Source organism: Columba livia, unplaced genomic scaffold (assembly GCF_036013475.1).
Source record: "Columba livia isolate bColLiv1 breed racing homer unplaced genomic scaffold, bColLiv1.pat.W.v2 Scaffold_83, whole genome shotgun sequence".
In the NCBI taxonomy this organism is placed as follows: Eukaryota; Metazoa; Chordata; class Aves; order Columbiformes; family Columbidae; genus Columba; species Columba livia.
Genome location: NW_027043811.1, coordinates 352,383 through 380,374, shown reverse-complemented (window position 1 = coordinate 380,374; position 27,992 = coordinate 352,383). Strand labels below are relative to the sequence as shown.

The 27,992-nt window shown below is 41.1% G+C and overlaps 1 protein-coding gene across 2 annotated transcripts; it reads right to left on the bottom strand.

The window, feature by feature from the left end:
* Positions 1 to 27,756, bottom strand: LOC135575229 (ovostatin-like). Of its 2 annotated transcripts, XM_065048467.1 has the most exons (36): positions 27,539 to 27,756; positions 26,827 to 27,010; positions 26,327 to 26,483; positions 24,712 to 24,764; positions 23,802 to 23,822; positions 23,220 to 23,388; positions 22,606 to 22,690; positions 21,682 to 21,793; positions 21,198 to 21,312; positions 20,875 to 20,984; positions 18,101 to 18,259; positions 17,523 to 17,750; positions 16,961 to 17,018; positions 16,310 to 16,455; positions 15,093 to 15,242; positions 14,115 to 14,285; positions 13,690 to 13,822; positions 13,019 to 13,115; positions 12,275 to 12,503; positions 10,907 to 11,030; positions 10,454 to 10,572; positions 9,946 to 9,997; positions 9,081 to 9,164; positions 8,018 to 8,194; positions 7,460 to 7,541; positions 6,842 to 6,998; positions 6,355 to 6,429; positions 5,150 to 5,315; positions 4,673 to 4,893; positions 3,919 to 4,134; positions 3,372 to 3,496; positions 2,934 to 3,024; positions 2,259 to 2,327; positions 1,361 to 1,466; positions 945 to 1,018; positions 1 to 211 (listed from the first exon to the last, which is right to left on the bottom strand). In XM_065048467.1, exons 1-35 carry the CDS (start codon positions 27,658 to 27,660, stop codon positions 957 to 959), a joined length of 4,425 nt encoding a protein of 1,474 aa, XP_064904539.1. In that variant the 5' UTR covers positions 27,661 to 27,756; the 3' UTR covers positions 1 to 211; positions 945 to 956. The 2 variants fall into 2 exon arrangements, with proteins under 2 accessions (XP_064904539.1, XP_064904540.1); XM_065048468.1 differs by lacking the exons at positions 23,220 to 23,388; positions 23,802 to 23,822; positions 24,712 to 24,764.
* Between the last annotated feature and the right edge of the window lie 236 nt (positions 27,757 to 27,992).

Below are 27,992 nucleotides of genomic sequence, written 5' to 3'. Positions count from 1 at the left end.
CAATGTAAAAGTGAGGTTTATTGACGGAAAGGTATACATGATTATGATACAGATCTGGAGAGATGTCCCGCAAGAGGAAACAGAATCAGACACTAGCTCAAACGAGGTCACAAACTCCCACTGTGATTAGTAAGGTGAAATGCCCTTTTCCAGGACTTAATGACAGAAGAAAATAGCGTGATGTACCACTTGTTCAACATTTATGATGGTCCTGCAGGGGAAAATCCAAAAGAAAATGGCCTCAATGAGAACAAACCAACAGCTGCAGGATATGAAATATAGTTTCAGGATACTGGGTAGTCAGCCTCTTCTGTGCAAGAGAGACAAGAGCTGGATCAAGGGTTGGCAAAAAGCTGTGCCCCTACCTCCTGGGAGCTGCTGAGCAGATAACAGCCAGCACAACTGCTGTGCTGAGCAGGACACAGACCTGGACCTCCCTACAGCAAGACAGCACCATACCTCTGACTAGCCAGCACAACACTTCTATGATTCGTTTCACTCCAAGTGTTCTCCTCAGATAATGTGTGAGCTGGCCCAGAAGGGGTTTCTGTAGGTTTGGGGTAAAGCACCCTGCCTGTGCCCATGAAGCACAGATTTCAGAGAGGAGGCTTTCAAGGATAGCTGTAGGTAGATTATTCCTGGCTAAGTGCCGATGTTTTTGGGAAAACATGGCAGTGTTTCCCAGTCTCTTCGTTAATCCGCATTTTGGCTTTCATCCTAGAGACTGAGCTGTTCATATTAACAGCAGAGTCCACTGAGCACGTGTCATGGGACAGGACCTGGCTACTGTCTCTATCTGCTCCCTGAGAAACCTGCTGGAGACTGAAGACTCCATTTCTGTCTGTGAGCATAGTTACTGCTCACCCTGCCAATCCCTCTGCTCATGCTTTATACTTCACCTTCTCACCTGCCTTTTTTTTTTTTTTTTCCTGGTTTTCGCTTACCTTTTCTAATCATTAGTCCATTTCTGCAACAGACTCTTTGCAAGGCGACGTATACTGAGCAACAGCATACTCTTCTGGAGAAGAAGGGAAGAAACATTCCCATTAGCCCGGAGACCACTTCCTTTCCCTGGAGGTGGATATATCCTATACACGCTTAAGCTGGAGATCCTTGAAATCTCCTCCATTCTGGGACACTTTCATAACTTTTCAGTCACATCTACTTGTTACTTTGGGCATGAGACCAAGCTCACTGAAATGCAATAAGTCTCTCCCCCAATGCTATTTCAGTTATTGGTAGAGTTCAGAGGAATGTTTGTTCCAGGAGGGTTAGTTCTAGGTCTCCCGTAATGCACACAGTGTTTCTGCTGTCCCTGTCCCTCCCCACCATTTCATACTGGTTAAAATCAAAGACCTACCTGTTTCATAGTAATCATAGATCTGCAGAGGAGCTGGCTTGGGATGGTTCACTATGAAGTCTTGCTCAACCGAGAAAATTATTTGTTTCCTTTTCTTCTGTGGGATCTGGGAATGGAGGGATACATACGTATTTTTATTTGTACAACAAGATGTGGGACATCCACTATCTGCCTGCCAAACTGAGATCAGAAATTGAATGAAGAGTCCGAAGTGAAACTGAAGAGTTGTAGGTTTCTTATCTTGCTTCTATTGCCTGATTCTGTAGTTATTATGCATCCTTTTACCAGAGAGGGAGAAAATGTCCCAAAGGACTCAGCTTAATTCTCCAGGATCCCCCAAAAGTCAAGATGATAGACTCACATTCCAACCCCTCCCATTTCAGACATGAACATTACGTGTCACTAAGAAACTGGGAAGCAGTATACATGCATCACTGGGATATTGGCTTCTGTTGTTAGTTCTGCAGGGTCCCAAGCAAAAGTACTTTCAATATGTAAATTCTGATCCAGGGATTAGATTAGAGGTTAGAGTGGGGAATGAACTAGTGTAAGAGAAGTAGTCCTGTTGGAAGGACTGAAGTTTACAAACTTTTTCAGCGTTGATTTGCTATTGACTGAAAGGAGAAAGAATACTGACTATTTTTATGTGCTTTTTTGTATCAACTTATTTCTAGTTTCTAGTAGGGCAGGTGTCAGTTCAAAAGTGTTTGGAATATTGGGATCTTACAAGCAGTTTGAGGATTAAGCAGCTTAGTGATTACAGGGGAAAATTGATGGGGAAGGAAACATAATAAATGCACTTTATAGAGTGTGTCTTCTCTGTAGATGCATCTGTTACATACTGTTTGCATCCTTTGTGAAAATCAATGATCAGTGAAAATCAGTGATCAGGACTTACATTTTCCAGATAAAGGAGAACATGGTTTTTCTTGCTTTCTGCTTGCATTGCTGTATGACCATCAATGAGCTTAAAACCAAAGAAATGGAGATGAACTGATTGATTGATTGATTGATTGATTTATAATCCATTAAAAAACAAGTGCTACTTCAGATGTTACCACCACATGGCTGTGGAATTAATACTTTTCATAGCCAAGTATCAAGGGTCAGAAGCTGATTTTAAGAGTCCAAATGTTGCTGGATAGATAGAGGGGACTCAGCAAAACCTGCCACTTTGTGGGGTATATGATCACTTCTTAAGTGCATGAGATGCACTGCAGTTCATTAGGAGAATATGGCCTGCCTCCAGTGTTGTATGGGTTTCAGAGCTAGTCTGATGGATTTCCCACCTTTCCCTGCTTGGGAACACCATACAAATAAATTTGTATGATGTTGCAGTTACTGCTGCCAGCTGGTCAGGCTATAGCAGGAACCCTTCCAAGTTTTTAGCGCAGGAAAGTCTGCATGCTCACAGCTCCCCATAGGGCATTCCAGTAATGAAGACAGTGCAACCATGCAAACAGCTCACAAGGCTTGTGGATGAATGATTATTAACCAGGTCTTTGTTTTCATTCAGACCAGTCTTCTCCTTTGTACCTGGGGTGACTCATTTAATCTTGCTCCTATAGTTTACCTTATCCAGGGAAGACTTAACAGGAAGAAAGCCAGAGAGCATCTTCACATCAATAATAACCATGTTGGTGCTGCTGCGCTTTCCTGTGTAACTGAAACAAAAGAGGACCCCATCAGTCTGGACCATACCTGGGGAAGCAAATCTCAACTCTCTGCTCCTGGCCTCACAAAGCACAGGGAGGCTGGTGTGAATCATGTGCACTTGCTGACTGGCTCAAATGGGAGACACTGTGGGGCCCCTGTTATGAAGGGTCCAAGTATATGCTACCACCATCAGTCACTGTCACAAGGTCTTTTGGGATATTGTGACTCACAGGCCGATATCATCAACACATTGATCAGCTCATGTTTCTTGACTTTATAAGCAGAACTGAATACACACAGTATCTTCTCAGCATGTCTTGTCATCTGTGCAGCTGCTTTGTTGACAGCTCATTACCTGCTTATGATGACAATATCAAATTTTGCTGGTCGATCCAGTGGGCAGGAAGCATTTGATGTCTGTACTGAGAGTGAAAATCCAAAGGCCCCCTTTGGAAGGTGGATATTGTACCTCAGTGCTGTCTGAAAGAGGAAAAAACCCTTTTGTTCAGTCAAGGGTTTTCCTTGACATTCCAAAGAACACGTGTCACATTTAGTGAAGCTTCCTGGCGATGTTGCGTTTGGTTTTATATGGAAGATCCTTGCTTACATCAATGGTGGACACATCACACTTTTGCTCTACAACAATGAAGGTGCTTCTTGTACCCAGAGCCACTTCCCAGAAGGAAACTAATTACTGATCAGAAAGGACTCTTCTTTCTTTTTTCATCATGCTGTGAATCCACAGGAGTTAGAATGTGGGATGTGGAAAAGAGTGTTTAAATAGTTTAGGGAAACTAAATAATTAATAAAAAGTAAAGAGAAGTTGGATATACACTCATCAAAAGTGTGGCTGTATTGTATGTGGAATATGAGACACAATGAAGAGGAGAGCAGGCACTTACTTGCATAAGGACACATCCACTGCCATTCACTGTTTGGCTGTATTTCCCAGGGACCTCAGGAAGAAGGCTCTGTTGCAGCAGGAGCCTGTTCACATTGTTCACAATAAATACTTTCTCAAAAGGCTTTTTGGAAGTAATCATGACTACATTTTGTGTAACAGAATTGTAGGTGGCCTCACTATAAGCAGCAAGGGCTTGAAGAGCAATGACTGTGTCCTGAAGGAAAAGAAAAATAAAAATCAACTACAAGTTATTACCAGAGCAGAAGAAGTCAAAGTCATGGTTCCAATATGAAGCACAGTCATCACTTCATCCTGTGTAAAGAAACTCTGAATTTGTGTATAATCCCAGGGTTCCCATGTATAAGGAGCCATTTCATTCTGGCATGTGTGTTTTAGGGTAGAAGAAATCTTTCTACTCGTATGAAGGTCTCAGAATATAAGTCTGAGTGCTAGAGCACACTTCCAGAGTTTTTCATTATGGTGAAGCGTGTGTTTTCTGGCGAACTGCAGAACATCCCCAACACAAATATCTGTATTTGCTGCTAGTAAAATTACTCCTGATTGTCCTTAACCTTTCTATAGTTTTGAAGAAGAGGATAAAAAAATGAATTTGAGCTAAGAGAAGGGCTTGGTCTCTGTGTGTTTGAGACAGCAGACACAAAAGAAAACTAGGGAGTCAAAGCCCCACTGGCACCCTGAACCAGTGCCCAAATTGCTAGGACTGCCTGGGGAGTAGAAGGGAGTTGCAGCACCTGTGTGGAAGAGAAACCTCCATAGGGATTCTGCTGCCTGATGATCCACTGCACAATCTGTGAGGCTTTTGTGAGGTCATCTTGATTCCGGTTGGGTTTGTAGAGCAATGCCAACAGCACGTAACTGGTAATCTCAACTTCAGCTGATGAAGCATGGTCGAGGAAGGAGGGAGATTTTTCTGATGGAGATCTCTCCTCCTGTTCCCAGTGCTGTGAGCCATCTGAATATGCAAAGAGAGGGTGAGGAGCAACCAGAATAGATTGGAGGTGTCACAGGTCTATGCTGCCTCAGAGGCCTCTTTCTCACAAGTACTCTCCACAGAGCAACAGGTGGTCTGTAAATTAACTCCACAGAATATTTGTGGAGGTTGCTTCATGTGCATATACTCTCAATATTGTAAAGGTTAGACCACATATCACCAGTGAGACCCGTTTCCTATTCCCACCTCCCAAATTGCCCAAATGGCTGAAACTCACCAGTTTCCTTTGCCGATTTCTGTAACACTCTAAGGAATGATTCACATTTTTCTGCCTTGCCAGCTAAGCAGAAAGCATAGGCCATGAGTGCCTGAGTGTAAACATCACTGATATTCTTCTTAGATGCAGTCTCCAGGCAAAAAAAGGAATTTCGGGCTACAGGGTGCTTTAAAAATAAAAAGGTAACATATGGGTCTAATTCAGAACAGTAGTCGTCACCTGGCCAACAATTTAATTTCTTTAAACCTGTTCTTCATCCTGTCGCTATCACAGTAATGAGAATGGCACCTCAGTTTGTGTAGATACTTCAGCAGAGAGAATACAGAATTCTTTAAAGAGGGATTTAAGACTGGAACATCATACAAATCAAGTAGCTTTTCAGTGTGTTCTTGAAGATATTGGTGTATAAACACAAGACTCTTCTGTTTCTTTCACAGCTAATTCCTCTGCTTACCTCCATGAGAACAATTCACTCTTGTACTTCTTTAGTCTAGAGTGTCTTGTCTCAAACAAACCCAACATAGTAGTCTCTATCCTCAGTGACCCTGGTGCAATTTTAGTTTAATTCTGTGGAGCTGCACTAGGTTTACACCAAGTAAAAACATAGTTTGATTTTGTGTCCTCACTCATACACTAGTCAGGAAGGTCCTCAAAAAGGATATTACGAATAGGAGGCAGAGAAACTCTTATATTGAAGTCTAACATCTCCACTATAGTCTCCTTTCTACTGGCCACTTTTTAAAAAGGACAGATCAGCTTTTCATTGTGCTGGAACTTTGTCTTTTCAATGTAACTTTTAGTTCCATTTGTAGACTTCATGGATTTACCTGCAATAACTTACTTTCTTGACTGAGCCATGTTTGAAGCTAAACCATAGTGTATGGGCTGTTACCTGTCAAGATGTTTTTATTTGAAACTAAAATGTGTCACTAAATGTCTTGGGTCTCTCAAATAGAAGATCAGAGGTCTGTGCAATTTCTACTTGAACACTGTTGCTTTAAGAAGTGGTGACCTTATCTATCACAGGAACTTGTACAGATACAGATCAGGGTCACATTCCCTGGGAGCTGTCTCTCCCTCCCTCTCTCTCTCCTTACTACCTAGTTTGTACCTAGTCTGCTATCCAGTTTGCAGCAGACACTCGCACCAAGTCAACAGCTGGGGACCAATTCCAGGTGCATACCAGCAGCTGAAGGTCTCCTTACCAAGCTGGAGTGCCCAGCTTCTAGCATGGCAATGGTGATGTAGGCAGAAAGTGACAGCTCATTATCTACTCCTCCCTGAAAAGAACACAGAGGAATAATCAGTAAATGCCATGAGTGAGAAGTATTTAAATATGAATTGTTTTATTCCAGCTGGGAGAGTGTGGCTAGCTCTGGAGGCAGTCCAAAAAGGAAGAAAAGCATCAACAAATCTCTTAAAGAGCTTTTGAGTAAGGATAAGCCTGTTGCTGCCACCCCAAAAAACATCACTCCCTCAAGTTTATAGTCCTGTAACCCTATCTGAAGTGTTCATAAGATGTAAAGTATGGTGCAGGAAAGGTGACTGAGCTGAAAATAATCACTGTAAGGTGTGGAGACTTAGCCCTTGGCAGAGGACAGACGTTTGGAGTAAAGTATAGTTTTTGACAGTAATGGGAGAGAGCATTAATGGAAAGAGTGGAAATTTGAAGAAGAAGTAATTTTCAACCACCTTCAAGGCATTGTTGAAGAGTGTTCCAACACTTCGGAAACAGCCATCTGGCTTCTGCTTGCTTGCCAGCCACATCAGGGTTTGAGCTTGGACATAGTCATCAATATAGATGAAGTGACTGGTTTGTGCAAATGATTTGTACACAAAGGCAGTGAGCCTGCAAGGGAAAGATGAAACTGTGATATGAGCACTGTAAGCAGGAACAGAAAAAGTCTCTCCCTTTCATGCTATACATAAACATGTTGGTGGCTTCGTTTGTCTCTGTGTGCTCCTCCAAGAGAAAGTAGTTAAAGGAAGAATAGCTAGATGAGACACAGGAAGGCTGTCCAGCACACTCTGGGCTTGATCCTGGCCACAGAGTACTGCAGTGCCTTGGGTTTCATGGGAGACAGCAGGAATGCAAATCAAGATGTCAGATCAGATGGGCCTTTAGGGATTGTTTTCTCTCTGCCCACCCCACCTGACAGGAAGTAGAGAGCCATTTTTCTTAGTACTTACAGAGTCCCAGTCTTAACCAGCTCTGTATATCTGATTTAGCTAGTAAAGAAACCTCTTAACTGCATCATGTCAATTCAATGCAAATTCATCTCTGATCCATTTCTGCTCCCAGTCACTCACCAGGTGTTCCCTTCTTTATCTCTGGTGCCAAAGATGCTATAGGACCCATCAGGGTGTTTGTACGACAGCTGCTTCTGGTAGCCTGCAAAAAACACAAAAGTGTTCTCTGATTTAAAAACAAAACACTATTCTGTTTGCTATCAGATTTATCTGAAACCACAGTGGGCAGGGGAGCCTCAAGGAAGCTTAGATGGAAGCACGGAACATCTTGTCCTGCAGAAACACTGGGTCACAGAATGGGCAGAACTGTATCAGCTCTCTGCTCCAACTAAGCTAACAGGATTAGGATAAATGCTTTGCTTGGATGGAAAAGGAGAAAGAGACTGAAAGGCAAAACCTCAAAAGAAACATGACAGTTGAGTCTTACCAAATTAGGACAAGAAAAGAAAGAAGATAGAGCAAAGATAGAAAATGTCTTGATGAGGGCAGTCCCTTGGGTCACTGAGTTGTGCCAGAGCAGCAGTGCCGTACTGCTACGATAGCCATACAGCTGCTTCTGCTCACTGTGCCTCAATGGGATCTTCAGTATAGATCATAGGGGAAGCACCAAGCTCTCACCGCTTACTAAGTATCCGATGGCCTTGGATTTGACCTCCTCACTCAGCTGCCCTGTCTTGTTCAGATAGTCCAGGACGTAGATGTTGGGTGCAAACAGGACCATATTCTGCTCTCCACAGCCGAATGGCATCTGGAGGAGCTGGTGCACATTCTGCATAGCAGTGCCCATGATGTCGCCTGGTAAAGCGGAGGTGCCAGTGGGTATTAACACAACTCATGTTCACTGAAATAAACAGTAATTTCCGTTCTGTAGGCAGAGTCATGGAAAGCCTAGCTGTGGTTGCAAGCCTTTCCAACAAGCATGAAACTCTTGGTGATGAGTGATCTGTTCTGTTCTGCTTTGCAGTCAATAAAGAAATCCCTTCCCTTTCTCTCCTTAGTCTAAATTGCCCACACCAGAAACACTACCTATTTTAATGCCACTTCAAGCAGGTACTTCTTATTAGAAATGAAAAGAAGTACCTTCAGGAGAATTCTGTTTCCAGAGGAGTGAGGGGGAACAGCCCAGAGATGCTACAGTGAACCATGTATTTCAGAATTAACAACTAATGCTGAGAAGGAACATTGGTTATGCAGATGGATCATAGACCACCTCTTAATTGCTATCTTTAGGAAAGATAGCACAGACCCAGCAAGCAATTTCTGTAATGAGCTGAAATGACCAATATTACAAAGCAAAGACTTTATGACTAGTAGTCATGTAACCAATTCCAGGTTATTTCCAGGAAGAAACCGAAAAGAATCCACTGGTATATCTGATTTGCAGGGAGGTCAATGGAAAAAAGTCTTACTGACCTGAGTCTGGCTGAGGTCATAACTCAGAACTGTGCTACTTCAGACCAAAACATTCAAATACAAGAAATCTGAACAGAAAAATGAAGAAGGATGTAACCAATATTTAAATTTGTTTTCTCTGATGCAGCAGAGAGCATTGCCAGACAGGATGAGAATCAGTCTCTTTGCTCACAAGTTTCCTACACAAACATTTTGAATCCTGAAAAAGGTTTCATTTTTTATTTTTTACATTATCTTTCTTTTTCTGTTTTATTAGTTATGTATTTACCAACAACAGAAAAGGAAGCTCTGGCTGATCCTTCCACCACATTTGTAGGTAGATCTAGAGAAACATCTTGAATAATTACATCATCTGTGGAGAAAAATATTAAGCTCATTTGCATAGGAACATTGGTTATAGCAGTGAAATGTTCCTGGTAGGAATTGCACAAAACTGCACACAAGAGACAGCAATAGACAGAAACTCATAGCTGTCTCTGAGAACATAAGGAGAAAGAGGGGCACAACAAAATCAAAATTGTGAAAACTAGATTAAATGGAACATTAACTGTCACTGCTCAACAGAAATCAGTTGAACAGGGCAAGGCTGGTGCTCACAGGCTGTAGTGTCTGTGAACCCCGGGAATTTTTTCAGTGAGACACTGGGAAAAGCTTGTTGGTGATGGTCAGGGTTGTTTTTTTTGCTTCTTTTAAGCAGAGCTTCTAGGAAACCTTGGAAACTGTTTGCTGTCAGCACTGAGGTGGTGTGGAAGGGAACATTACATTCCCTCTCCCACTCCCACTAGAAGTGGAAAGCTACAAGCTACAGTTATTCATGCAATAGCCGACAGCAGCTGAGTGTGTGAAAGGCATAATAGATTTTACACAAATGGGTCATCTCCCTATGATAGATCCAGAGAAGCCTTCTTCAACATCTGAGCACTTTTAACTGCAGCACAGACACTAAGTGACATGCACCAGATCACACAGGAGGTTTGTAGCAGGGAATTGAACTGTAAGTGCTCACACTAGCTGCCATTTGGGCAATTTAGGGGAAAAGAGGAAGGACATCATCAATAAGCACTGCAGGAAAGAGTGCAAACTCCAGCCTGCCTTTCAGTTCCTCACAAGACAGCAGTATATAAGACCCTTACCTGTTGTACAGATTAGGGAGTTTTGGGTCTTTTCCCTTCTGATGCCTTCAGGCTGCATGGTGATGGGAAGGAGAGACACATGCAGTGGATGAGCACAAAGCATGCAGAAGCAATGCAGTGACAGAAGAGCCACCCCCACCCCATCCTCCGGCATCCTTAGACAGCTGGTTTGAAGCAACAGTTTACAGGTTCATGTTTGATGTGATTGCTACTAAAAGGGAGTTCCCATCAGATGGAGTTCCTAATTTCTTTTCCAGTGTCTCCTGTGCATAAGGAAGATATGCACTTACCAACACCCACTGATCCTTACAGAAGAGGATGTCAGATGGGTGCAGACTTGGTCTTAGATTGAATGGCCAGACCCTGTCCCAGCCAGATGAAGGTGGAGGCAAACCAGGAGTTCATTAGGGAACATGAAAAACTTTTACTTGCTTTTGGTACTTTTGCTGCATTTTTCTTTCCTGATGGAAGGGAATACAGGGCAAACAGTAAGAGCTGTCAGCAGTACCTCAACCAACAGTGTTCTGATCTGGGTGTCTCTGTAGTCAATACTGATGTTTCTAGGTGCTTTGTCTCCACAATCTCCACTATTTTTGGTCTCTGCAGTAATGCTGAATACTATATTACCTTAAATAATGGCAGAAAAGGAAAAAAAAAATGGACCTCTTTCATGCAGATTGATGATGAAAGTAATAAATTTTATCTAATAATGAATATCTACAGATATTAAATAGTGCAAAATAATGAACAGTCAGTTATTCTAGGTCAGGCATATGGGAAGAGAGCTGATGTCTAAAAATGGGAAAGATAAACACACTGCAGTTGTGGAGGAACTCTTTAGCCCATACAGCTGGAAACACCAGTGGTGGACCAAGTTCTCCAGGTTGGAAGAGGATTATTTTTTTGCAGGTGAGGTATAAATTGTTTATTAACAATCTCAGGTAGATTCAAAGGCACTTACCAATTTCTGTGGAGAAAATATTCCAGACATGGGTCTTTCTTTGCTTTGCACATACACATCCATCATCCTCTGGGGAGATGAGTTTGGCCTGATAAGCAAGGGAATCTGACAGCAAAACATTAATCTGAGAACAGAAAGAGAAGTGTGATGAGATAAAGATGTTGTACCATATGAAAATGGTGTTTTACTGCTAGAGGGGGTGAGATAGTCTCTGCTTATGTCCAATATAAACATTGTAGAGCATGTTTAAGGCCTGGGATGATGGTGTTAGATGAATCATCCATCAGATGTAACCTTAACAGTACTCCCTTTTGCTTCTTATGACATTCTTGATTGACATGTTAAATATCCCATGCATACATTTGATTCCTGATCAGAATATTGAGTTATGTTATGTCCAGTTGAGCTGGTGCTAATGGCTTTGAACTAATTTGCAAAGGAAACCATTGTTTAGTGGTTTTTCCTTCAGTTGCTATAAGAATACTCTAAAAATGAGGTTGCAAGATGAAAGCCTCAATAATGGAGATCTTTTTTCTAGGATGTTTAAAACCCTAGGCCTTTTATTTTGTTAGGCCAAGCTGTTAACAGAGTTTGGAAAAGAGCATTCCTAATTGTCAAACCAAGCAGAAGAAATCTAGGCTTCAGACTTTCTTCTTCTTCTTTTTTTTTTTTTTTTTTTCCCCCAGGATTTCTAGATACAACACAAGAAACAAGAAGCCAACCAGCTTTCTCCTTTTCTTTCTTCAAGCATCCTTTAAATTGTGTGTAAGGTTCCTCCATCCAGAGTTGCAATGCATCTGTGGTTTGCAGGCATTTTCCCTCCAAAGCACTGAATATTGAGAGTACAACCCCTCAGTGTCTGGGAGCGATAGAGCCTTTAGCTGGACAGAAACTCTGTAGGGCAAGTACTGGACTTTTGTGCTCCATGTTTGGGTACTTTCACCCCGGAGAGGAAGAGTTTGTCTGCTCTACACTTCTTGCTTTTCCCACTTCCTTCTGTTTGGCAAGTACAAGCCCTTCACTTCTCCACACTTTTCCGTATACATCTAAAGTAAAGAACCCACTAAAACCAACAATGGCTTACATGACTGTGGATGGTGAATGATACTCCACAAAGCACTTGTTTCCTTCATCTAATGATCTCTAGAAACAGTGCTTATACATCCATCCTAGTCACAGCTCACACAGGTCTCCCTCTGCTTTGTAGTGGCAGTGGAGGACAAATCTGGTCAGGATAATCTGTCATCAGACAGAATGAGCAGTGGATCAAACAAGAGCAGGGGCAGATCTAGTCATCTACACCAATCATTTAGCTGCAGCTTCCTTGGAGATGGGGTTAAGTCTAAGAATGAGGGCAGAAGTACACACCCTAATGCAATGATCTAGGTAGTTGAAGACATTTGCTCTAAGCAGGAAATCTTCTCCTCGGATGATAGAGTATGGCAAGGTCAAGTCCACAAAGAAAGGCTGGAAGGCAGTCAGGGTGGCAGGCGCAGATATACCAAATCCAACCAACTCTTCCACACAGAAGGCACTGGTCTTCCATTCAGTGATGGTGTCAGGGATGGTGTACGAGATGCTGGCTTTTCCAGTAGAGCTGATGGGAATGGATAAAGGACAAGTTTAGAAAGGGAAAGTTTCATATACCTTGTTTCTCACTAGAGGCTACGGGCTTTGAAAATCAGCACTATCCCTATTCTGTTTGCAGAAATCCCACATCCATGTCCCCACAGAACTTATCACCCAAATCTTCTGAGAAAAGTCCATTTGAAAGTTCTTCTGCCCATCATTTCCCTGAGTTTTGAAAGAAAACTCAGAATTTTCATTTTGCAGAATCACATTTTAAATAGAGGTGACCCTCTTCCTAGGAAGGGAGTATAACTCATGGTACACACATTGTGGGAATAGATGTCCTTGGGAACAGAGTAATTTTACCATGGAAAAGAAGAGGGCAGGTGGTCAGGTGGTGATTGAAAAAGCTACATCTTCCAGGCCAAAAGGTAAGAAGAGGTGGCAAGGAACTGCCACTTTGCAGGACATCAGGGGACACGCTTAGTAACAATTAAAAGCAAGGCAAAGAGGGCAGTACTCAGTTAAGAGAGCAATACTCACTTAATTAGGAGAATATCCCAAATCCAAGTTTCAGGGAAGAATTGCCGAATAGTCTCAAGGACAAGTCTCTTCTCACGTTCCTCTCTAGCAACTTCAGCTAGTAAGAAAATAGGAATTCAGTCAGATCAGGTTTGTATAACAAAGACTCTCAGAAAGGACAGGTTTTAGCATGGTCCAGTATGAAGGATTATTAGCTTTTACTCCTTTCTTTCTGAGACTATTGGTAATGCCACACAAATATTAATTAATGCCACTAATGTATCTGTGAGTTAGGTATAACCTGGTATCACAGAGAAAGAAGACAGTGCTTTGTTCTGCAGATATGAGTATGAGACCTAGAACTAGAAGTCAGGTCATTTGGCTCTTAGATCTACTGTCACACTGTCTATTCAAACAAGCTCTGGTAAAAAGAGGATCAGTATAAACAGTGTTAGTTTTGTGGGACATTTTACCAATTGCCAACACTTCCTAGCATGAAACTGGACATGAGTCAGAAGTGTAGACTTGAAAGGCTTTTTTGGGGATTGGCCATTATCCTAAGCAATTTCATTCTGTGCCGGACCAATGTTCAGTATCAGTACCAATGTGTTGCGTAAGTACTGTCCATATCCATGTCACGTGAAGATCATTTAAGGAGTAAAATAAAATCTCTTTCCTGTCCCCTATGTTACCCGATGATTTGACATGGTGTGAAGAAGCCATGAATCCTGCATTCAAGAAGTACGGTGGAGGTCTTACAGTCTCACTAGTACACACAGCTGGTTGCCGAACCTTTGAGTTGGTTAAAAATTTAATGCCCATATCCTGTAAAAAATACATTTCAGGGTTAGCCATAACCATACTGTAGCTGAGGTTTATTTTAGTCCTCCCTCTTTCCCATTACTGCCTTCCCACCACAGAGATGCCCAGAGACATCTATGCAGAGACCTGCAGGACCTTTATGCATGCTGGAGAATCACAGTAAGCGCCAGAGCCAATTGAGAATAGATGTCCATGAAGAGAGTTTGTGGTATATGACTTTTAGTAAAAGTTGCATTTGCAGAAATATCTAAAGCTACTCACTTCAACAGACTTAAGTAGTGTACAGAACATTTACCCTGAGGAAATGATATACATCTGGGCCTAATCCAGACATTACAGGTGTGTAATACAAGCCTTTGTGAAAGATGTTGTCAGGTAAGACACAGGGATCTTGGGGGTCATCTTCTAGATTGAGGCCATTGAAGATGTAGCCTTGAAAGTCTTGCAGGGGATGTAGGCTGTATATCTGTAAGGGGGAGGGAAACACACAACTCGTGTATGTGGAAAGATCAATTCTGATTACACCATCAGGTTGCAAGTTCCCAGAGCTGAGATGTTTGAAACAATACTCTGTTTCCTGGATTGAAAACTGGCTGAACGGCTAAACCCAGAGGGTGGTGGTCAGTGGCATGAAGTCTAGTTGGAGGCCAGTAACTAGTGGTGTACTCCAGTGGTCAATACTGGGTTCAATCCTGTCAAATGATCTGGGTGATGGGGCAGAGTGTATCCTCAGCAAGTTTGCTAATGACACAAAACTTGGAGTAGTAGCTGGTATACCAGAGGGTTGTGCTGCCAGTCACTGGTTAAACCAAATACCACATGAAAGAGAACTTCCATCTGTCAAGAAACAAGGGCTGTGTATTGCCTATTATAGCTGGTTTATGAACAGCACATGAAAAAGGCAATGGCAGTCTAACACCATCTAACAGTCTCAAGTGGTAAGACACTGCAAGGGAGGAGGAGGAAGCAGTGCCTCAGGGGAAGGACACAATCACAGAATCATTTTGGTTGGAAAAGACCTCTAAGATCATCGAGCCCAACCATTAACCCAACACTGCCAATCTACCTCTAAGCCATGTCCCTGAGAACCTCAACTATGCATATTTTAAACTCCTCCAGGATGGTGACTCAACCACTTCCCTAGGCAGCCTGTTCCAGTGCTTCACAACCCTCTCTATGAAGAAATTTTTCCTAATATCCTATCTAAACCTTCCCTGGAGAGGGGACACTCCATGTTAGGCCATTCAGACATACATGCGTTTGGGCAGCTCACCATTTCTGCAGACAGTTCTGTCTCAGACTTCAGGAGCAGCACATTCTGATCCACTGCACTCACAGCACAGAAGGAGTTGGGAGCAGCTTCAATGACTAAACTGACTTTGGAAGCTGAGTGCATCTGCTTTTCAGAGAATTGCAACTGGACCTGAAATTTATCAAACAGATATTGTTATGGCTCATCCCTTCTGCTCGGGGCTGCTTTGGATGTGTGTGTGAATGGAGGGCAAGAAGAGGAGTAGAAGCTTCTGTTAAAGGACAGATAGTCTGTGTGGAGAAGAGCATCTGGTCTCCACTGGCTCTGCTGTCCAGGCCTCTGCTATGATGGGTGCTTAGGACTCCTGTAATGGGTGTTTTTGGACTCCTGTAATAGTTTAAATGAAGCCTACCTGAAGTGATTTAAAATGAAGTGTGATTCTGCCATATTCTGTTATTAAATCAAATCTTATTATAACACAGACTGCGTGTAAAAAACACTACAGTGAGCAAATCAGATTTTTACTAGATCCATGGATCACCTTAGGAAATACAGAACAGATTCTGGTTTGTATCTATTCACACATGTTAGAAAAGACAGAACAAGCAGGAGGGGAAGACCACGTCAGGTAAGTGGAAACATTTTACTGAACCTCATTTGTTTTGTCTTCTCCCAATGTGTCATGGGGCTTTTTAGCTGAAAATTAGAAAGGCCAGAAGACCTGAAGGTTAGAAAAATCTTAAAGGTGAAATCTGATTTCAAAATCACAGAGGAAATTGTTTCAGTGGAGAAAGCATAGGAAAACTCAAACTGTAGGTTGTGGTTTTTTGCTTCTTTTCTATATGTATTTAGTTCTGGTAAACACAAATTGTGTTTTTCAACAAAAAAGTGTAAAAAATTACATTAAATTTTGAAGTGGGATAAGACTAAAGTGTCTTCGCTCTGCTAAAGAACAGTCTAAGCTAAATAAGACACTAATATAGTTCAAGAAAGGCAGGAACAATCTGGGGGTAGTGCGGGCTTCCTGAAAAGTAGATTTTAACATTAAAAGAGGATTTACCATTTGACAATAACATCAGGAGGTGGTGTTAGAGGAGACACATAAGGACAGCAGACTAATCCTGAGATAAGTGGGTGGAAACAAGAAATAAAACTGGAAATCTGTTGTGAATGTGTGCACAAAGAATTTGTATTTATCTGACAGCAGGTAAGACTTGCTGTATCTAAGTGTTTCTCACCTTGTTTTTGAAACACTTCTCAACTGGAAATCGGACACTATCTGCTACCAGCTCCCGGGCAGGGTGTAAAGTATATACCAGCAACCGAAGGGATGGAGCCATTTTTTCATTGACCATAAGTGGGATCATGAAAGTGCCAGTTTGGTCTGTTAGAACAGAGAAAGGGACCAATAAGGAGAGAAGTGCAAAGATCTGCTGCAGTAGTAGCCATCCTCAACTGGCATATAGCTATACCAGTCAGTGAAGCAATCTACTTAGATGATAAACTGAAAAATACTGGATTTGCCAGGAGATAACATGCCTGGGTTTAGATCCAGATGCTCTCTGATTTATTGTGGATTTGAACAAGTGGCGAGATTCAGATAGCCCCCTACGACAGACACTCTGCATTCCCTACATTATCCTTTGGGAAGATCTTTACAGGACACTAATTCTTAACTCATATCAAATGAACTAGTTGCTGGACTAAATATGACTTTATTGTGATTCTAGTGGTAGTGCTAGTATCATGCACACATGCATGGATGGAGACAGATACAGCCCTCACAATAGCTGCTGAATACATCCAGGAAGTCTTTCCTCAGTCCTCAGTTCAACTATCCCCCAACACTTTTTTTTAATGCAGAAACATGGATTAGCCACTTAACTCACCAGCTTGGATATTAACTTTAATTTCCCCTGTAAGGACAATCTTGCCTTTTGCCATGCCCTGTGCAGAAAAGAGCAACACATTGTGGGTTGGTAGAGGTTGTCTGAGAAAACAGCAGTCAGGTTTAATGTACATTGACAGGACAATCAAGGCATGTATTTCAAATGCTTGAACAGCAGCCTTAGGGCATGCTGGGTGCTGCCACTGCTACTGTTGGGGTCCTTGTCACTGATCAGGAAGCAGAAGGAAAAGGAAGAGAAAAGGGAGGCAGAGAATACCATAAAGAGTTTCTAGGAGGGGACAAGAAACCTGGCCTGAGACATTGTGAAGGTGGTTCCTTACTGTGAAATGGCATAACATGGCAAGAAATGGAGTTCATTTTTCCTGAGGGGGTAGTTTTGCAAAACCACCTCTATTTGTTTCTGTCCTTGGGTTGTTGGCTGAGTGCTGGCTGGTAAACCAAAAGATGGAAGAGCACTCACTGCCCTGATTGCTGTGGATGGACTGGCACATAGCTGCCTGGTCAAACCCTTTCAACAAACCATGCAACAACCGCACACTCACTACATAGTAGAAATTTATGGTGTTGATGCTCTTGTATCCTTCTGTATTCAAGATATAGTGCACAGTGATCATCCTCTTCTTCCCACAGCTCAGATCTTTCCAATAAGGCTCAATCCTCACAAAACTGCTAGTCCAGGAGTAGAAGCGCTGGATGAAGAGAGACGCATCAGGATAAAAAGGCTCTATCCAGCCTTCAGAGTGACACTGCTCATTGGTTTTATAAGTTGCCTGATCGGGAGAGGGAGTGGGGAAAAAAAGGAAGATAAACATAGGTCACTAGGGAAAACATCACATACTGACATCAGAATGATTAGTTCACACAATGCATATATTTAAGAATGGCATCTAAAGCGAAACTGTTAAGGAAAAAGTAGCAAAATGATCTTGCAGCCTTGCAGCAGGCCATTGCATTGCAACTGCTGTTTTCCTCACTTCTTTTGAGAGCATTACAACATTAAATAAGCTGGACAAAGCACAATTTTATTACCAGAATTCAAACCTCATCTCATCTTTTGCAGGTTTACTTTGAGAGATGTAATCTCTCTCTCTGTCTCTATTCAGCCTTGTTTTATACTCACTCTCAGGTTGATCTCAGGATCAAACATTTCAGATGTGTCAATGCTAAATGGTGCAACTCCATTATTATCAGTGGTGAAGTTGTCCACATTCTTGTTATTGACAAATAGCTGAATAACCTCATTGGAAATAGGAGAGTTGTCTTTGCCTACCAGTTTGACCTGTAGAAGAGAACATGAGACATGTTCAGCAAATTATCTTTCTGTATGTGGATACTAATGTTTTGCACTCCTTTGCTCTCCACACAGTAGAATTCATTTTTCTTCTTAATTCAAAGCAATAATTAAGAACAAAAATGGCCGTCTTCACTTTCTGGCAGCTGTCTCAGCTATCTTACGAGGTTCAGAGCAGGAACTTCCTCAGCATCTGCTACATCATTGATAATGTTATTTTGTAGAGCAAGAACTCACCTCTTCCCTGGTCAGTCCCTTCTGATTACAAATTCCCAGTTTAGAGATATACTTCCTTTCCTCTGTTTCTTCCTTTCTTAGTCTTGAGAGTCTGCTGCTGATACCTTTAAGTATCAGAAGGCCTTTTCTCCAGATCTTTGTTTTGAACACTTTTCTGATTCTGTCCTTACTGCCTCTGGTGTTTATGTGTTAAACATTTAAACTACTACTACTACTAACAACAATAATAATAATCATAAAATAACAGATACCATTAAGTAAATTCTAGGTTGCTAGAACAGAGCATTCATTTTGAGTTATTTTCAGAAAAAGGCGACAGAAGTAATAAAATACTAAATACAAGCTTAAGAGAATGACTATCCTCACTGGGCAGAAACAGCATGGAGACAAACGACATCTGAAACAAAAATAACAATAGGGAACTAAAAGTATTCAGGTGGATGCAACAAAAGTGAAGGCATACAACATGTAGCCAGCAACAAATGCTTCATAGTGCGGGGAAAGAGCATAAATAGCATCTGGTGGCACCAGGACAGGTACCGGGATTTGCTGCATTTTGAGAAAGTATGAGTATCAGTGGCTTCCAGGCAGTAGTTCCCTGATATGATCCTCAAGTGTTTGTTGTTGTTGTTGTCTGTGTGTGGGTTTTTGTTTGGTTGTTTGTTTGGGTTGTTTGTTTGGGTCATCCAAAGGGATGACCATGGCAATCTCTTTACATGGAGTTATAGTACTCAATGTGACAGTTTATTGAGTCTTGACAGGACTTTTCACAATGGAAATTCAAAGACATGGATTTTGGAGATAATGTATAAATGAAACTGGCAGCATAGTAGCATGTGCTGCGGACAGGCAAGGAGGGAATAACAGGAAACAACATAATTAGAAAATATGCTAGAGTTGCATTATTGATTAATATAGATGCTAGAGCAACTAAAAAAATTGGGAGAATACAGAGAAAAATGAAGAATTTGTTTCTAAGTTGCACGAGAAGGTTATCTAGAAAGATATATTGGTGAGGCAGCTGAACATGCAAGACAGTTGTAGACTGAGAACCAATTACTTTGAGGAGATTTTCAAGAACTATTAGCTGCCAAAGCTTTGTATCAATTGACATAGTACAAGAAAAAGGCGTGTACACAAGTGGGAAAGAAAGTAAAAAAATAATTTCAGGAGATAGTCCTTCCTGGCCTTCATTCTGTGACTGACTATTAGGAGAATAGTGTTTGTGACAAAGCTAGAAGTCATGTAGGGAAAACCATTAATCTAAAAAGAGATTAAAGAAATGTATGAGTCTGGAAGAGACTTTTCAGAGAGTGCAGGAAGAAATCATTACTATGATGAGTTTCAATGCTGAGCAGTAGAACACAGCTAGGAGATCACCTCTAGCTTTTATTTGTTCGTTTGTTTCAAAATGTGAATAACTGTAAAGTCTTTGAATTTAAACTTATATTGTAATCGTCATGGACTTTTTTGTTTGTGTGTGTGTGTGTGGTTTGGTTTGGTTTTGGTAGGTTCGGTTTTTTTGCACAAATGTGAAGAACCTGCCTGAAACTGTCATCAGCAGTTTTATCTCTGAGATGTGACATTCTAGACTTCTACCACATGTCTTTCAGCATGTTTAACCTCTAGCACGTGTGAGAATGTGTGTGTTTGAGGAACTCACTGTGGCACATCTCCCCAGGAAACCTGTTGACCCTCATTCTCCAGTAAGGAGTGGCAAGGTACACAGCAGTCTGAAGAACAGAGTGGGAGTGGAAACCAAGTGAGAAAGTTATATAGACTTCTCCCAGAGGGGGGAAAAAAAAAATCTTTCAAAGACAATGTCTTCTCTTCTTTCAGTGAGGCTGGTAAGATGTTCCCTTATATTTTCTCATGGAAAAAAAGCTAAACTAAAGGAGAGAGAGATACTTATCCCTACCTTTTAAACTGCTGACAGAGTGATGTGGCGTTTGTCATGAAACATACAACAGTGAAAAAGTTTTTTGAGACAGGAATAATTGCTATTTTCTTATTTTTTTTCCTTAAATTGCTTTTACTCTTTCTTCCTCATTTTTTTTCATTCATCTCTGGCTGTCATATGATGGTCAATTCTGAAGGGATAGGCAGTGATTTCTATCAAGCTTAAAAAGTGAGTTAGAAAAATGCCAGTTAACGGATTGTTTTGATTGAAAGCATTTCTGGCAGAATCAAACTTAGAATAAACTAATACTCTTCAGTATTCAGAATTACCAACAGAGCACTGTATGTAAAGAAAAAGCTTTGGGAGAACACCCGCACTCCAAGCAGTCCCCCAAATGTTCCCATCAACGTTGTCATGTTATACCTGTCAGTCATCTTCAATGCAAGCTCTCTATGCCCTTGCTTACCTGTCCAAAGTAAGGAATTCCTCTTCTGTAGTGGCGATCCATGTTCTCGAACTCTATACTGCTCATTATCCGAGTTATGGAAATGGACTGAGTGGCTGTAAGTTGCAGGCCTGTAAGACACATCCGGAGTCAAGAGAAGATATACTTTGTCTTGCATATGGCTTCATCAGAGTTAACGTTTGCCTAGAGATGGTCACAGCGCTTATAAAATGGATCTTCTTCAGGAAGACAACTTTGTACTCAGCAGGCAGAGGCTGAGTATCTCCTACTCTCCTTTTTGACCACAACACTGATGCTGTTTCTGACTGTTGAGAAGGGATTACCTGTTCCTTTCTCTGTGACAATGGCTTTCACATCAAGATTCCTCAGGTAACCAATGCGATTTAGCTCAAAGGTGTTGGAGCTGAAAACCTGGGAGAGGCAACCCTCTGTCTCCAGCTGTGAAAAGGGAAAAAAAAAAATCCTGTTACCAAGGATCACTGCTCTCAATGGAATACACGGAGCCTTCTTCAGTGAGTGATGTCTTTTCCCCCTACTTTTAAGGTGATTTATACAGGACAGATGGAGACATCACTGTCTACACTTTTTACACGGGAAACTGAGACATGAGGAAGGAACTCAGATCTGTGGGAAACCAAGAAGAGAAATGAGCTATCTTGAGTTCCTAGCTAGTGATCTAAGCAAATAGATGAGTAGAGTGAAGTGAAGCAACAAAGAGAGAAAGAGAAGTGTGATGAGCAAAATGAGAGAAGGAAGAACACAGGAGAGAGGACAAGCACAAAGAAGAATAATAATTACATATCATACATCTTTGGTAAATGATTGACAAACTGGCATTTTCTTGCACCTCCCATATGAATCAAAATCCCTGCACACGCTAAGCTGGACTTTCCCTTCAACAGGCTGGCCATAGGTGTACCTAGGGGAAGAGGAAATAGGCCCATGAACTGATGCTTGAAAAATTGACTTAAGCTAATATATGCAGGAATAGACCCAAACCAAGCAGTGAGCTGGGAAGCCACAGAATGGAATAGTTTAACAGGCTTTTTCATAACTCTCCTGCTGTTACAAAAAGATAATACGACTCAGAAGTTTAAGTATTAATGAGTTCTATTTACCCCTGAACCCATAAAGCAAAACGACACCTTAAACATAAAAAAAAATACCTCTATGAGCGTGATGGACAGACATAGCTACTGACCAAATTATGACTGTTATCTCCACTCTTCAGCTTAGACTGGAGTTCTAGACTCACTGAAATCAAAGCAAATCTCCTCATATCTGCAAGGGTATAAGGATTTCAACCCAGATTCAAAATTATGAGATCTTGGTGTTAGAGTAAGCAAAATCCTGAAGGACTAAGCTTGGAGGGGGAGTTAAAGACAGCTAAAGACAGTTAAAGACAGACCCCTGCTGGAATTTACAATGCTGTGCTATATGAAGGTCTCTCTCTGAAATGGATTATTGGAAGCGGACACATTCCATTTTAGCAGTCTATCACTCAAAATATTTATTCAATCCACCAAACATCAGCTGGAAGAGAATATTCATACAATAAAATGACACAAGCACACAAGTAAATGAAAGCTTCAACCACCAAGTCAACACTGACCAACCTTTTCTGAGGCCCTATTTATTTTTGTCTTTTCTCTAAGCTCTGTCTCTTTCCCAGTCCTTGGGAAGTTCTTGCTCTTTATCATATTTCCTAACCACTCTGCACCTGGTACTTACACTCCACAGACTTTCACTGTGAACTCTGAATCCAGGACTGTAAGGCTTTCTGGTGCAGTGACTGTGACATCAAATTTCGGCAACACTAGGACAAAGAATGAAAAGAAAAAAACCCAATACTGGCATATCGTAAATTTGCAGGACCTCCTGAAATGAAAGAGAAAATGAGAATATATCATCAGTGTTAATCACAGATGGAATGGGATCTCAGAATGGGAGTGCCAACATTGTCGAGAAGTGGCCTGACCTGTGAAGGCTTACTAACATATTTCTACAAAGCTTTGAAGAGAAGTCAAGACTTACGAGGTGAATCCTGTGAGGTCTAGATGACTTGCAGAGTTTTGGTCAAGCAAGTTCATGGACATGGCTAGGAGAAGGTTAGTTTGTCACAGTGAAATTTGCAATCAACTTACTGATTTGTTGTATAGATTATTTTCCTAGCTGAATTTGTGCAAAATGGTTAATTTTTGTTCTTTGACCTTTTACTGGTTTTGTTTGTTTGTTTGTTTCCTTTCCATTTCTTAATGACAGCTAATGGAAGTTTCTTTTACCAGGAATCTGTTTGAAGTTTTAGCGATCAAAAGGGTTCATTGAAAACAATGGGTAGCATTTACCGTATTGCTCCACAAGGAATGAGTGATTTGTTTTATCTCCTGACTTCTTTACTACGACAATTTTGTAGTTCCCCAGGATAGGCTCTTCTGTTAGTGGGAATTCAATCTGGATAATGTTCACCTCTGACGTCACATTTTGCCACTGAAAGATCCTGTTGCCTCGTGGATCCTGAAGAAAAAAAGAATACAGACTCAGATTATTTACCTTGGAAATCTACTGCTACTAGAACATTAAACCAGAAACAAAGAAGGAAACAGGGAAAGTTGATTTCTGTTCATAAACAGCACTTGAGTTACAAAAAGTTCTACCCCAAAATAACTTGAACAAACTGGAGGAGGTGGAGGGGAGTTAAAGGCACACATAGGAACAGTACAGCTTTTGACTGCTGAAATTAACATAGGCATGGTTTCCATGTTAGTAAGGTTTAAACAGCATTCTAGGATTTTATGAAGTTTCTGTTACTTTCTGCCAGTGTACTCAGGAGGAAGATTTGGCTATGTGACACATACAAACCAACGTAAACACACGTGCCTTACAATTTTAGATGCATAACACAGTACAAAGAGAAAAAAAATTCTTACCTGAATTGCAATCAAGGGATACTGAAAGAGTAAAAAACAAAGTGAGAGAAGAGATTAGGTGGCTGAACAAACAAAATTTATTTTTCTGTAGGACTGTGAGAAATGTATAAAAAATAATCAGTATAATACCAGTAATCACAGATCCTAATCTTTTATTTTAATCACTTTAATAGCACATTTACTTCAATAAGATTACATGAAAGGAAGAGATAGAAATGTTGGGGCAGTTTCTGTTCATACTGGATTTAATGCAGAGCAGCTGAGTAGTTAGAGTTGTAAAGGTGCATGTAAACCGTGATTCAGGCTTCTTTGATCTTATATTCTTGCTCTGCTTATTAACACTAGCTCTTTGGTAATATTGTGCTGTCTTCTGCATTACAGCCACATGAGAGGTGGCCGGTAAATACCCTTCCATCTCTTGGCTTATGTCATATAAACATAAAGACAGCTTGCTGGCAACGAAAAAGTACCTCTGGTGAGATAAGGGATTGTGGTAACAACTTCCGTTTTCATTTCCCCATTTCTAAAATGAACAAAGTACCAGGTGGATGACTTAAGAATTTTTGCAAGCAACAATTGCTGAACGGTAATAGCAGGAGATTGAACTGTGGGCTTTCTGGTCAGAGCTAAAATAATGTCTGCAGCAACAAAGTGGAGGGGTTTTTGAGCCTCTGTCCCAGCAACAGCAGGAGCTGTTGTGTCAGGAATCCAACCTGCTACACACTTGTACTCTTCCCTGTGACTCTAACGTAAGGGAGGCTTATAGCTTGTTCTTAGGAAATCATATTAATTATTTGGCATTTAGATTCTTCAATATCTCATTTTATCCACAGCAACTGTTTATCTAAACTTTGAGAAGAGGTTGTCGCCCAGTAATTTTAAAAACAGGGGAATATTACTGGCTACTTACCATCTCCTGAACAGGTTTAAAATTGAAATCCAGGGCAACAACACGAAACATCACTGAAAAGACAAGGAACAGGTTGCTGGCATTTGTAGTAGTTTGTATGGCTGAGTAGTAGTAGTAGTAGTTTGTATGGCTGAGCATGATGTTTTGCATTCATTAGTACTCCTAGTTTCACCGGATCTTATAACGGTCCCATTTGCACACGATGCATGTAATAAAATACATCTGAAGGTAAAAGAATCCAACACAGACTTTGCTGAGGGGACTTTTTCCAAGCATTGAGTTCTCACATTCTTTCGTGAAAGTTTTCTTAATGTCAGAGAAAATGGATGACCGAATGAATAAGAACTCCTATGCAGGTCATGCAGTCCCCACTGACAGTCCTAACTCTTTCAGTGGACAGCATGATGTAGGCAAATTTGTTCCTCTTAATTTGCCCCTCTCTAAAGCAAGGTTTGTTGCTTTGAACATATGAAAGTTCCAAATATCACTGGAAGTAGGTGCAGTGTCAGTTTTTCATAATGCAGTGTAATTCCTCTTGGTTCAGTTTGTTCTCATCTTGTACAGTTTTGTTGTTGTTGTTGTTGTTTTTTGAGTTGTGTGGGGGTTTTTTTGTTTTGTTTTGTTTTGTTTTTTTTTAGCAGGAGGAAAACTAAAAGGAGAACAATGAGCTGCTGCACAAGGAAAAACATAAAAACATGTTTCAAAAATGTCCTTGTAAATTGTTACATTTTCTTAATTTAATTTAATCTACTGTTTCCCTCACCTCAAAACCAAGTCATCTGACAAATAATCAAGACTTTTTTCGTTAATACCTTGGTGGCACCACATTCTGATCGGTAAACTTTCCTTCATGCTATGTATCTATGTAGATAGAACACATCCCTAAATAAAGTATAGCTGATCCAGTCTAATAGCTATATTATTGGCTGACCTCTGGAAGGAACTATTCTCCTAGTGTTTCCAACAGTGTTCTAGCTGTGTGCTAGAAACCTTAAAGCCTAGAAATTAATTAAGAAATGGATCTAGATATATGGTTCTTTGCATACATGGAGCTCTGTTTGATGGCCGGATGAGAAGTATGGACAGGGGAAGAGCTGAAGAGCAGGAAAAACAACATGAAAAAATAAAGTCCAAAACCATCGGAACCCAGAAGGTAAATAGCATGATTTTGTGCTTAAAAACTTATAATTAATCTTAAAATAATGGATTTCACTGTTAGTCTTCAGACTGTCTTTGATGCTGACCAGCATCACAGATAGAAGAACTGTTTTATGCCAGGCATTTAAGTAGTGACCTAGTCACCTCTTTCCATTATCTTGACCTGTCACCATTAATGAAACAGCAACAGTAAAAGCTCCCCCTTTCCATCAGAGGGGAGGAAGGGACAAAGAAAGTAATAGAGACTGTGGGATGAGAGTCTCCTGCCATCCTGAAGATGACTCTTTGAGTTCCACAGGAAATACTTGCAATGGTTTTAAGAGAAGCTGGTAAAAGAACTGCAGGAACTGAAGAAACTGCCTATGCTGTAGCTGAGTCTGAAACACACTCATCAGAGAAATTCTGTCTGAAGAAATCACTTCCTAAAAGACATGTTATAAACTAAATAGATATTCACCACTCTGTCCTGGTTTGTAGATAGGTTTGTCTGTCTGCACGAAGACAATGCTCTCCATGTTCCAGATCATCACTGACCGCCGCTCTTCTAGGCTGACTGTGATACCCTTGGCAGAGAAGGAAATGAAAGCCAGTGGGACAGAACTGACAGGAACAATCTGTGAGGAAACAGATAAACAAGCAGGGGTTGCTATTCTTGAAGTCATTTTCACCAGAGCCTGTTGAACAGCTATGCCTGTGGCCTGGGATCTTGCAAAGAGACACCCATCTCACTTCTACCACCTACTTCACCTTCCATCACCTTTCTTGGACCTTTCTTATTTCTTATGTCTATTAAAAATACCACCTTGTTTGTTACTATATATGTCTCCTCTGATGCCCTTTCCCTTCAACAAGTCTTATTTCTTCTGTTGCTTGTTGCTCTCTTCTGCTCTCTGCTCTATTTTTCTTGTCCCTCCTTACATTTCTTCTCCATTAGGACATAAATTAAAATTAATTTACCGTGAAGTTGAAGCACTGTAGGCCACTGCTTGCTGTCATGGTTTTCTCAAAAATAGTAGTGTTAACAGCACCATATTCTAGGATGACTCTGACGGATATTGTCTCATTGAGATCAAGGAACTGCAGGCAAATCTGACCTGGAGAGTCACTTTGGAGGACAGCAGGCACCATCAGGACATACTGCCTGTGAGATCCAAATATTAAAGTGACCACAACATAGAGAAAGGAGAAACAGCCTCAGCCAAATGAAGCAAATACAAAACATTGATATTATTCAGTACGTACTGAATGGTTTAGATTAAATGCAGGACACTCTGCCAGTGCCTTTCACTCTTGCCCTGCAGCTCCCAGCGAGCCCAGCCCTGGATGCCCCAGACAGCTCTGACAGAGCCCCCCACTCTTGCCCTTTTGCTCATTATCTGAGTCCTGGACCCACCTCATTTTAGCAAGTATGCTGCTGTTACTACTGCTATTATCTTTTCTGAACACACAGGTCAACTCCTATAGAAGTTCTGCAATAGGCAGAAAGTCTGCTTCGCATTAAATGAGAACCATTCACTTGTCATCCACTTTCCAGCTTAACTTAGCTCTTCAGATATAAAAGATGAGTCCTGGTAGTATATAATACTTGAAGTAAAATTAGTGGCACTAATTATCACTGTCTTTAAAGCCTTATCTTGAATACTATTAGTAATAATATGGTAGTTCTTACGGCTCAGGTTCCTTTGCAGCTGTTACATGCAGGAGAAGAATAGCCAAAAGAAACTTCAGCCACATTTTTCTCACTGGGAAACAGAAGGAAGAGATAAGCTCTCTTCCCAATAAACACTTCATTGCCTACTAGTTTAACAGCTCTACAACTTTCTTCACCAAGAACTCCAGAGAAAAGGAGTTGGCCCTTCAACTCCTCCCCATCTCCTTCCTTAGATGTTAGTGCCTTTATAATTGCAGCAAGGGGTGGAGATCCCAGTCTATTCCACTGCTTGCAGGAACCTCCCCTAACCCTACTACAACCAAAACCAACCCACTGTCTTCAGACTGTAACACTTTATGGCAGTTGTCTGAACTTGTCTACACAAAATATCTTTAGTGGTCTTGTTTTCAAGGCAACACTCTTACTTTTTACACTGAAGCTTGGCACAGCATAGAAAAGCACAAAGTGACCT

Coding starts and splice junctions, on each gene's coding strand:
- LOC135575229 (XM_065048467.1), bottom strand. CDS start 27,660: ATGAAGTGTTTATTGGGAAGAGAGCTTATCTCTTCCTTCTGTTTCCCA. Junction 4,894..5,149: donor GAAATCGGCAAAGGAAACTG/GTGAGTTTCAGC, acceptor TTGCATATTCAG/ATGGCTCACAGCACTGGGAA. Junction 1,467..2,258: donor TTCTCCTTTATCTGGAAAAT/GTAAGTCCTGAT, acceptor CTCCATTCCCAG/ATCCCACAGAAGAAAAGGAA.